The sequence below is a fragment of the Octopus bimaculoides genome, chromosome 17 (genome assembly GCF_001194135.2).
Source record: "Octopus bimaculoides isolate UCB-OBI-ISO-001 chromosome 17, ASM119413v2, whole genome shotgun sequence".
Taxonomy (NCBI): Eukaryota; Metazoa; Mollusca; class Cephalopoda; order Octopoda; family Octopodidae; genus Octopus; species Octopus bimaculoides.
This window is the reverse complement of record NC_068997.1, coordinates 31,030,862-31,043,798: the sequence shown is the minus strand read 5'-3', so window position 1 is coordinate 31,043,798 and position 12,937 is coordinate 31,030,862. Positions and strand designations below refer to the sequence as shown.

At 38.1% G+C, this 12,937-nt stretch overlaps 1 protein-coding gene across 2 annotated transcripts in view; it reads left to right on the top strand.

Moving 5' to 3' along the window:
* Positions 1-12,937, top strand: part of LOC106871768 (uncharacterized) — a 629,775-nt gene that overhangs the window by 384,409 nt on the left and 232,429 nt on the right. For both annotated transcript variants that reach the window (XM_052974057.1, XM_052974056.1), the window contains exon 30: positions 8,384-8,564. In XM_052974057.1, coding sequence (XP_052830017.1) covers positions 8,384-8,564 — 181 coding nt within the window. The remainder of the gene's footprint in view (positions 1-8,383; positions 8,565-12,937) is intronic.

The window sequence follows — 12,937 nt, the reverse complement described above, 5'->3', positions numbered from 1 at the left end:
TAGACACCCTTTACAACCTATGTGGCTGTAGAGATAGGAATAAATGTAATTTCTCCAATAGATGTAAGACCGAAAATATAGTTTACCAATGCGACGTACAAACAAACAGCCATACTAGATCTTACATTGGGAGGACGAAAAACCAAATACGGCTTAGATACAATGAGCACCTATCTAGCTTTAGAAATAGAAATAAGGCAAATTCAACAGGACTTAGTAGGTATATCTGGGAACTAAACGACAATAAGATAGAATATAAACTAAAGTGGCACATACTAAAAGTAGCTAATTCCTATAACCCAACTAACAGACGCTGTGAACTTTGTTTAACTGGACGCCTCGAAATCCTAGCGGCTCAGAATGACCTATTAAACAGGAGATCTGAATGTAGCCTAATCTGTCTTCACGCTAGTAAATACACATTCTCTAAGTATAATTAAATATATAATACATTCTACTTCCTAAGTATAATTAAATATGTAAAAAAGAATTTTCCTTTTCTAAGTATAATTGATTATAATTAAATAGTAATAAGACCAGAGTTAGCCCCCTTTTCACCTAAGTTTAGGGTTGCTCTCCTTTACTAACACCGCCGGTGCTAAAAATATACGACGCATTCCTCAATCATAACAACATCACGTGGAAATGCATTTGATTAAAATCGGAATTATGAGCTTAAATAGCACCCATCCTACATCCCCCTACAGGAAGACCAACACAACTTCAACTAAAACGTAAGGCTTTCTTTACCTAATGCTATTATTATACCACCATATGCATTAATATATCCACTAATTGTTTCTCCCACATCTCTCACACCATGAACTCTTAACATACTCCTCAACATTCTGAAGAGATCTGCCAAACAATTTGGCAAATTGAAACGTGCGTAAATGACTCATTACATAACCTCCACATAATAAAACAATGGCTAACTAGCCCAACCGAATTGCTTCTTCTTGTATTACCGTCTCCGATGAAGGGATACATTGGAGTTTCCCTGAAACAGCTGTAAGACTTTATCCATAAAATATAATTCTAACTTTGCCATTGGTCTCTTTATCCTTTTCTTTATATACATATATATACAGAGAAAGAGAGAGAGAGAGAGAGATTATGAGAGGTAATGGTATCAGTAAGACCCAAAGGTGTCAGGTAATGCTGAGTAAGTGCTATGGACAGACTATAGTTAAGCTCCAGGTTCGGTGATTATGCGAATGTGGAGTCCAATGTAGGTCATATATCAGCATGTGTATATATAAAAAAATTTCAGAATGAGATATAAATATTTTATATATCCCTTCATCGAAGACGGTGTGAGAATAACTGTTGCATAACCATCTTCTCACACGGTTTCCGATCAAGGGAGATATAGAATATCCCGGAAACAGCTGTAAGACCTTCTAGTTTTAAATGTTCTCACAGCCTTGGATTTTTATCTCATTCTGAAAATTTTATATATATATATATATATATATATATATACCCACCCACACATGCACATATATATAATCATACATACACATGTACAGACATATACATATGCATGCATATATACACATATCTACACATACCTGTACACATCGTATATAGATGCACTGACACATATATGCACACATCTGTATGTATGTATATATATTTTCTATGCCATAAAAGTATTTTCATTTTAGGTTGAGAGTTTAAAAAAGGGATCCTTACGTAAGTACAGTCACAATTATAAAATATGAAATAAATATAAAAGGTTCAAAGTTTAATTTAAAAGGAAAATACAGTTCTCTCCAATGCCTATCGATTTCATACAACATATGTATGGAAAGGGTCAAACTCGTGTATTCAAGTACTCGCTTATTTCTCACCAATCGTATTTTCCGGGAAAGTTAGTTTTAACTACAGTACCTGTATGGGTAATCTATGTAATGTTCATAATTTGTTCCATTTTAAAGTCCATACGTGTTGCTTTTGCTTTTCTTTCAGATGTTTAGTTTTGGTGAGAATTTTTTGATAAAATGCAATTTCACTGCCTTTCGGAACTTTGGTTCATCCCTTGACCATTTGTAGAACAGGAAAGTCTTGAATCTGCCATCTACATATTATTTCTAGATGCTTACTCAGTGGAATCTTGCATAGTTCTTCATGTCGGATGTGTTGTCTGTGGATTATTGCACGTTGGCAAAGGGATTGTTGGTTTCACCAATATAATTCTCCTAGTAGCCGGAGCATGTAATGCAGTATATGTGATTTTGTGTCTTGCAGTTCATATTTGCATCTATTTTGAACGAATCCACTCTTAAATGTTATGGGGGACCATTGTCTAAATATTTGAAACTGTTGTTATTGTTACATGTTCCACATCTTCCATATCCACACTCGCTTACCGAAAATTCCGATTCAGTCTCTGATGTGAATTTTGCCTTCGTGAAATATTTTTTAAGAATTTTTCGCTGGCGTTTACTGTTTTGTAAGAGGTTTTTATCAACCATATTTTTCATTCTGGGGGTTTTATAGAAATTCTGGCAGGTTTGTTTTTTATAGCGTGAAACATGTTGGTTACTCCACAATTATGAGTATTGATAAATAGAATAATATGTTCCTAATTTTTTTCTTTGGTGTCCTGAGTTGTGTGATGTCCAACTTCGTCGCCCTTATAATTCTATTGTTTATTAATTTTTAGGAGTAATTATGTTTATTAGGAAACTTTTGAGTACATAAATTCGGATTACTATAGTACAGATGCATTTTGCCATGCTGTATGGAATGCTCTTTTTGATATGTGAAGAATGGCACGGGTAAAAGTTCAAATATCGATGTGTGTCCGTTTTATTTTGTAAAATATGTCTGCCATGATATTGGAGTCGTGTATTTTTATGTGAATGCCTAGGAGGATTCTGTTTTGAATTTGATAAATGGGTGAAGTGTGTTCAGGGTGTTATTAAATATATGTAGATCATCATTTGATCTGTCCCCCAAAATGAAGTAGTCATCGAAGAAGCGTTTCCACTTTTCAATGAAGTATATCTTGAAATTATGATTAAAAGATTTTTTTACGTCCTTGTAAAGGTTTTCTTCTAAGAAACCCATGACTGGGTTAGAATATGTGGGTGTGAATTCCGTCACCATAGTCGTGCTCTTTATTTGTTGATATACTTTATTATTGAAGCTAAGGGTGTTCTCTTTAGTACCAAGCACGTGGCCTTGGTAATGCACTCCATTTTGAAGCGTTTGTCTGTCTACCCTCTATGTTTTCTACCCAGTGTTTGATTGCCAAATTGTGAGTTATATATATATATATATATATATATATATATATATATATATATCATTTGTAAATTTGTCTGTTCTCAATGCATTCTCAAATGGCTCAAACACATCAACTCAAATTTTAATTTTACATCATCAGACAACAGAAGTGTCAACATGTATATTATTTTCGATTAAATGAATGTAACATTGACACGGTTTCGTATTATGTTTCAAAATTTAGAAACTAAACGTGAATCCCGAATCACCAAATCGCCCCTCTAGTTTATTTTTCTGAGGCTTTCCTGATGTCAAATGAAATGGTTTCTCTCTCACATTTCATAACTAAAACGATCTGCGAGATATTTTTCTTAGGGAATAACATTTTATTTTTAAAATTACGTGTCCTTTCTGGTTTAGGCTTTCTGCTTGGATCTCAGTTGCATGCATCAGCACTTGTGATATGCTAATGATACAAAAGCTGAGGCATATATCAAAAAGCTTAAGGGTCTCATGGGTTGTTCTCATACCTCTAGACAGGGTGGTCTTCAAATGATTTTTTGCGATCTCGTTTACTGTCTAATTCTTATTTACTGGGTCCTTTACTCATAGTGGTGTTGTATGGCCTGTTACTCAAATTACGGCTATGGACCTGTTGAAATATATCATCCCAGATCACTTGTAATGTTTTGTCTCTACATCAGAGGTGTAGATCTCAGCTAAATTGTTGGCATCTTGTGTACTTCTAGATTTATCATTTAGCCTTTGCATAGAAATTGAACTTCTGGGGCTCAGATTGTGTATATGCTTCATTAATTTTGTTCAAATCGTAGGTTCAGCTTATTCAATGATTGTAGTCAGGGTTTGATCGAAGGGGACTTATATGCTTAGCTAAGATGATCGTGTATATTCACTAATATTTGCATTTGTTTTTAAAAATAGACAATGATCTTTTTAAATGTTTCGACTAAGTTGTGAAAGAAACAAATTTAAACTTCTTCACAGCTTGGTTAATCTTACCTCTCATGTTGGTTTTAATTCTACAATTGCATTTAAACATACATTTGGAGCAGTGTTTGACTTTATCGTAAACTGTTTTGAAAGGTTGACTTATTTCTTTACGTGTTTAACACTACAGAAATGTGTTTACATCATATGTGTTAAGATGTATAAATCATTCATATAGATATGTAATACTTAAAACATGTAGAAATATTCGTATGTGATCTTACTGCATTCTGTAGCTCAAGTTTTCCAATATTTGGTACGTTACCTTCATATGAGCAGTAATTACACACGTCCGAGTATCGCTCTAATCATAATGGCCTCCATGATGTATGTATGTATGTACGTATGTATGTATGCATGTATGTATGTATGTATTATGTATGTCTCTTCTATTTTTTAACTATTATAAATCTTCTATTGAGGAGGGAGCCGATTTCCAACAAAGATACAAGACTCCATCTTCGGGATGTAGTTAACAGAGACAAATTCACATTTGGAACTTGAGAAAAGTCTTGCCTACTTTTACTGTTACACTCACAGATTGAACTTGTAATCTAAGAATCAGCCAGTCAATTTCTCTTTCTGAAAATCCCAGTTTATCTATATTCTCCTTGTATGTATGTATGTATGTATGTATGTATGTACACAAACGTGCATGTATTTATGTTTTGTGGAATTATTGATTCTTGTATCTACCACTTGGGCATTAGTCTATTTTATTGTAATGATGAAATGAATTATGTTGATCTAAACTGAATTCTAATTATTCTCAACTGTATACTTCATTGATATTAAAATTTTATTCTGTTGTGGTAGAATTATTGGAATAAGTATTACAAAATAGAACAGAGATAACAGAAAATTTTGTAGAAAATAATTGCTTCAAGAAATGGCTAATTCTAAATTTTATATTCATGAATAAATTCTAAGGTCTAGCCATATTGTGCCAAAGTAGCTTATATGTACTTTAGATCCAAGAGAGTCTAACCGTCTGATGCTTTGCTCCTGGTTTGGCTACTTCATGCAGGAGGCAGGACTTCTGGAGAGGTTCCAGACTAACTGTGTCCCACAGTGCGTCGGCTCATCGCCAAGATGGCAGAACCATCATCCGACTATTCTGCGGAAGACCAATACAACGCCCAGAAGAACTCTCAGCCTCTTATCACAACGATCAGAAGAAATAAGACTGTTCAACATCGGAACAGACACATGCATGTCACCGACCAATGAGTAATCAACTTACGCTACAAAATACGTGCTACTACATGGAATGTCTTGTTGCTCATTCGTCCAGGAGAAGCCATTCTGCTATCCCAGGAGCTTCTTCTAGAGCGGCCCCGAGGACAGAACAGGCCTCTGTGGTGTGGCATTAGTCGTGCCCAAGCACATCTGCAATTACTCATAGAACCCGGTGAGTGATCATTTGTCCACCTGTTTTCATCGTTGCCTATACCCCCATAGATATCGCAGAGAAGACAGTCAAGGACGACTACTGCAAACAGCTTCAAAGATTTTAGGACCAGTTGCCACCACGAAATCACCATTCCCCTGACGGACATCAGTGCTGCCATCTCTTCTCCCCAAGTACCCTTCGACAGACCTACTCCAGACTCAATCTATTGGTAATCGCCTCCTGCTCCGATGCCGCAACAACAATTTCTATATTGCAGACACATTTTCCTCCCGCAGACTTGCTCATCACAGGACTGCCGGATCTACAGAGGGGCTCAACTCGGCAATACCTACTATCGATTGCTGGCGGCGACACTCACGTTGAAGTTGCGAGATGACTCTGTCACAAAGTACCAGCAACGCTCTGATTCATTCTGTATTTGTAATCTCAGCATCGCCTCAGAAGTTGCGTGATTTAACAACAATCACTTCACTTCTTTGGCCGAAAAATGAGATTACCAACTGGGAAAGTTTCAAATCAAGTGCCAAAAAGTCAGACCGTGATGCCCTGGTAAACTCAAGACCTCTTCTCAAGTGACCCTTGATCCTACTGCGGAGGTCGTACACAAGTAACTGCCGCCGTGAGGCTCACCTATGCAGTAACACGAATGAAGACGACCAGCCCAACTGGATACACGACAACTCCATTCAGAAGACAGGGAGAAGTTCTGGGCGGGAGAAGCCGAGCACCTGGATCCAGCAGCAAAGGATAACGATATCAACCTGATATTCAACATGCTCCACAGAGAGTTTACCGGTCTCTAGTTCAAGACTACCTCGGTGAGAGATACCAATGAAATTTAATCATCATAGAAACCACCTGCCCCGAACACTGGAAGGAGCACTTCGGCTTTTTTCGTCACCTATCTGTCCAAATCAATCCCAGTCTAATAATCACTGCACACACAGCCCTAACCAATGACACTTGTAGAATCGATCCTGTTAACTTTCATGAAGTCAGAATCTGCCCTGTGGCCACGGAGATGTTCAAGCCAGACGGAGAAAACATGACTCAACGGCTCACATGCATCATCAATCATCTATGGGTATCAGAGTAGCTTCTAAATGACTGAACTCAGAGTAATATCCTCTTTGTTAAAAAGCGGAAGGCAACAAACTCGTCTGCAGCAACTACAGGGGCACCACCCTCCTTTCCATCCCAGGTAAGCCCTTCATCAGGATCTTCCTCAGTCGTGCTCTTCTTGTCATTAGAAGCACACACCATTCACAGTAAGCCAGGTTCATACCGTATTGATCCTCTGCAGACCATACTTTTTCCCTTCGTCTCATCGTTCAAAGATCTCGGGAGGTCTGCAAAGATCTCCACCTCTACATCGCCTTTATCAACTTTAAGGTGGCTTTGAACACGGTCGACCAAGCATATTTCTGGAAAATTCTCGAGCTCGAGTGTGCGTCTCCCATGGTCACCACCCTATTCTAGTAGCTCTATAGCAGTGCCGAGAGCTGGGTGCAGGTGAACAGGAAGGACTCTGACTGGTTCCCCCTCAAGAGCAATAGACAGGGCTGCATGGCCGCTCTCGACCTCATCACATATGTCATCGATTATTTGGTGAGTGAGTCTCTGGCGTGACCTAGAACTACACCTTACTGACCTGGAGTATGCGAACGACACCACCCTATTCAGCAATTCGATTGACGAGCTAAGGGACGCAGAGAATCAGCAAACCTTGGCTTTCAGGTGAGATAGGCGGAGTCCATGCGGATGCATGTAGGTGATAGCTCGGACCCTCTTCCTCCTTATTGATCCCAAGGTCGTGAAGTTTGTCATCTCTTTCATCTATCTGAGCCCTGGTCACTAGAGTCATGTACTCCCTATGGAAGCCCCTTTGGCAGCATTGCTCTATCTTCCTAAAGACGAAATTCTCTGTCTACAACGCATCGGCCCTCGCCAACGACCCTGGCAAAGAAGATCGGTGACGTCGATAGTAGAACTTTTGAGAACATCAGGTAGTACTATCATGTTTCCAACAAAGAACTGCGTGCGCGCACGCATCAGCCTCCCAGCTTCCCACCTCACATCTATCCATCGGATTCGCTAATACGGACGTTTCCTCCATCTTCCGCTATATCATTCTGCCTGGGTTTTACTCCCATTCGATCCTGAAGCTACAGACTAGGAGAAGCCTCATTATGGCTGGACGTGGTTGGGGGATATTTCCCGAATACTGACGTCACCGTGGAGGATTCATTAGGGGCTGCTACGAGACAGCCAGTGATAGAGCACCGGTGGACCTGGTCGGTTCTACGCATTATGATGTCTTGTAACCACTAACCTGGGAGGATCTCAACCACAATAAGCAAGAGCTTGAGGTAACCAGACATGGCTAAACTCTACGCATGAGCGGAATATTGAAATCTGTTACAATATTGAACTTATATAACAAGATAATAAACATATTATAACAAATAATTATTACAATAACATCTATGGTTGAAATTGTTGCTTGAATTTTCCTGACTTTCTCTGTGACAGGACAAACCCATAACACTTCAAATACTTAATGTCAAGTAACACAATTCTCAATATTATGAATACAAACGTTAAACCATCGCAGTGAAATATGTTCACCAAATTCCCCAGTATTTGAATGTATTTGAATGTATTTTTCACTTTGTATCAAACATTAGGGTACATTAATTAAATGTATTTTTGTTTTATTTATAGTTTGTTCGTGTGGATAACCAAACCCCTCCGGAAATTATAATTCATTTGATAATATATCAATGGAATTGCTCATTGCCAAACTTGCTTATTTCTGTGATTGGAGAAAGAGAAGACGTCCAGTTGAATGAACCTACTAAAGAAGCTCTCGGGCATAGTTTGGTTAAAGCTGCAAGAGAAACAGGTAAAAAGATTTTAGCACACTAACTGCGAATAATAATAATAATAATAATAATAATAATAATAATAATAATAATAATAATAATAATACTAATATTGATAATAATAATAATAATAATAATAATAATAATAATAATAATAATAATAATAATAATAATAATAATAAATTCCACAAACTGGCCACGAACTGGAGTGTCAACCTTAGGAATGAGCAAGTGTCTCTGTTGTGCCATTTCTGCAATAGAATGCATGAAACGATTGCCCGTATCACGAACGAATGCCCTAGACTTGACCAGAACCACTACAAGTTGTATCGATATGGTTAGGTAGCGAAAGTGCTACACTGGAAACTGTAAAAAGTGTGTGTTAGAAAGAGGCAAGACGAAGTATGTGCACAAACCACAAAGAGTGGCGGAGTCGGAGACTAGCAAAATCCTCTGTGATTTCCCAATCCAAATAGATAAGGTACTAGAGTATAACACCACCTAGTGGTGGTGGGCAATGTGCAACACATATGCTATATAGTTGATGCTGCATACCCCTTTGACCCACGAATAGTCAAGAATGAAGGCGAAAAGATAAATACAACCCTCTTAAGTACGAAATATCCCGGCAATGGAATGTAAAGAAGGTGAAGATAGTGTCAATTAATGTTGGGTCCTTGGGATCAATATGAGAAGGCATCAACAGGAATATAAAAGAAATTGGAATAGCATGCCCAGTAGATCTGTTACACATGGTTTGCTTCCTTGGCACAGCCAGGATAATCAGGAGAGCATTAGATAGTTTAAAAGAATTGATAGCATGTTTCTGTAGGCTGCAGGTAGCAAGACCATTACGCATGTAAAACTTTAGGAGCCCCAACAAAATCTGTGATTAAGAGAATTAATAATAATGATAATAAAGCAATGTGCAAAACGGAAAATATGAAATCCTAATCACAAATCAGCTTGAAATTCTAACTTGTTGTCTGTTGAGGCCTCTGGGTGAGACTTAGAGTCAACTTGTAAAAATACAAAGCACCAGCTAAACATAATAATAATAATCTTAACCAGTTGAGCATGTCCCTTGGTGGCTGATGATATGTGCATCTCTGATCATGAGCAGAGGTAGTGGGGGAGCATCATAGCCATGTGTTGAGAGGAATTCTTTGGGGTTTGAATAATTCACCTTTGGAAACATGGGTGTTTTGCTCAACATCCTTAAACAAACCTTATTCAGGGACCTTTTAAGCGGGATGGGCCACTCGACCTGAAGAAAATTCTAACTGGGCCCCACTTGCGAAGTCATGCGCTGTTTATTTGATATGAGATTACCATGTCGCGTACATATGGTTGTGATGCATGTTCCTGCTCTACCCTTATCAGATGGGTAGTCATGATGAGTAAAATGGGCTTCGTATATTTTACCCCAGTGCCACTTTGATGGCATGCACTGCTCTCTCACTCAATAATAATAATAATAATAATAATAATAATAATAATAATAATAATAATAATAATGACAATTCCTATCATAGTAGGTGCCTTAGGTATAATAAAAAAATATTCAGACAAATACATAACAAAAAAACCAGGACATACAAATATATATAACATACAGAAAATTGCACTACTGGGCACTGCACACATCCTACGCAAAACACTTTCAATACAGTAACCATAAGAGCATCACAGCAAACCACAGCACATACCCAAGGCACACAGAGCTGCGCTCGGTAGTGCAGTGAAAGCACGTTATAAAAATAAAACTACTGAACAACAACAACAACAACAACAACAACAACAATAATAATAATAATAATAATAATAATAATAATAATAATATTAATAATAATAATAATAATAACTATAATAATAATAACAAGCCAGTCGTTGAAGGTAAAAATGTCACTATCTACTGTGATTTTCTAGTCAATACAGACAGAATGATTCAGGAAAATCGACCAGACATAGTTAATAAAGACAGGGAAGATAATATTTGAAGTCTAATTGATTTAAGTTTTTCCACTGATAAAAATATATCTGTAAAAGAATTTCACAAATTAAGTGAATGTAAGTATCTGGAAATTGAAATAAAAAAGATGTGGCATCTTAAATCGAGGATTGTTCTTGTTATTGTAGTGCCCTACGAATGATAAGAAAGGGATGTCAGGAACATGTAGATAATGTCCCAGAAGAACCAAGTCTCAGCTATTGTGCTGACAAGTGCTGCCCACATCTTTAGAAAAGCCCTATCAATTTAAATGTCTGTGTTGTATTACGTGAAGATATTTTGCTACTGCCCCTGCCACTTCCCCACCCCAAGCTTTCAGTCATACTGTAAAATCTCATAGCCTTCACACGTCCTTGAATGCTGGGTGTGTCTCGGCGAGTCATATAATAATAATAATAATAATAATAATAATAATAATAATAATAATAATAATAATAAACTAATGAACCAACTGAGAGTTATTAGGAGGAAGGGATACTTATCTGGAGTAGAAATATCTCGGATTAGTGAGAGTCTGAGAGACCCTGCGAATGAGCTACAAAGGATGGCCGCAGTTGAAAATAGCGATGTAGGAATTGAAAGCAGGGAGAAGAGTAGACGGGAGAAAGAGTGGAATAGTGATGGGGCTGTTAAAGATGAGGAATAGGAACGTTATACAGTGAACTCTGATACTGTGGAGGATGGACATGCAAGGGAAATGAACCAACTAGATAATGAATTGATTGAAATTCAAAGATATCTCACCGAGTTGATGAATGTTCCAGAACAAAATTCCCCATGAAAATGAGAAGGTTAGATAGGAGTATGATCAATAAAGTAACACAAAAGATAAATACTGTCATACCATACATCCTGACGGAGGACATAACACAAACAAGGAATCTTCTCCTAGTTATTGCGCTACTTCTTGAGGAGAAATTACAGCTTAAGAGAACAGATTGTTCATAACCCGAAGCAATTCTTCTGAACGTTAGAAGGAGACAAGGGGGGAAAATGTTGCTCCTGGTGCAAATCAAGCCAAGGAGTTCTGGAGCGGATTATGGGGAAACAATGTACTACGTAAAAGGGATGCAATATAGATAGAAACTATCAAGACAGAATTACAAGGAGGAAAGAAACAAAGGAATATTGTTATGAGCTTGTGTGATGTGAAAGTACTATTGGGTAAAGTGCCTAACTGGAAAGCCCCCGGATCAGATGGGATTCATGGCTTCTGGTTGAAGAGATGCTATGCGGTGCATGAAAGACTAGTAGCCCAATTGAATGAGTGTCTCCAGAAAGGTACAATCCTTGCGTGGATGATGACTGGGAGGACAACGCTTGTAATGAAAGATAGAAGAAAGGGGGATATTGTGGGAAACTATCGTCCCGTAGCATGACTAAACATAATCTGGAAGCTACTCACTGGAATATGTGCGGCAAAGACATACACTCTCCTGGCACAGGAAGAAATACTACCAATGGAACAAAAAGGATGTAGGAAGAGTTCTCAGGGTACCAAGGATTACCTGGTCATCGATGAAACAGTTTTGAGGTATTGTTAAAAAACATAATACAAACATGTCTATAGCTTGGATTGACTTTAAGAAGGCATATGACATGAAGCCTCATTCTTGGATCGTTGAATGCCTGCAGATGTTTGGTGTTGCTGACAACATCACAAATTTTCTGATGCATAGCATAAAAGAGTGGAAAACCAAATTGTATTCAAATAATGTATTCCTCGGAGAAGTTAATATTAAAAGGGGAATCTTCCAAGGTGACTCGTTTTCACCGTTAGATTTTGTAATTTCACCCATAACAATGACACTGAGGAAAGTTAAGATGGGTTACTGATATGGGGAAAAAAAGGCCCATCATTGATCCATCTTCTGTTTATGGATGACCGGAAATTGTTTTGGAAATCTGACCAAAACAGTCCAGAAGTGTGGTAGTGACATCGGTATAGAATTTGGGATTACCAAATGCTCAGTACTTAATATGAAAAGAGGGAAGAAAGCAGCCTGCAGAGGATTGCGGTTACCATCAGGAGATACCATGGGTGAACCCAACGGTAGAAGGTATAGATATTTAGGGATTTGGGGGCTGGATCAAGGAAAGAATTTCAACCATGTTTCGTGGTCTTCTACCACAACAGCTCCTTTATAGGATCCAGTTAGCTCAAGACATCATCAGGAGGAACCACGTCCAGTTTCGGCTCCTACTCCTCTACCGTTTTGAGGTGTCTTCAACTCTGGTGTTGGGTGCATGTCTTCTTTCTTCTATTCCTTGGCCTCTTCGATGCAGCATCAACGAGTGTCAGCGTCCGACTGATTGTCATGTCAAATTCTCCTTTTTATACCTGCTGCTAGGCTCCAGCAGGCTGCCCCAGCAAGTTGTCAC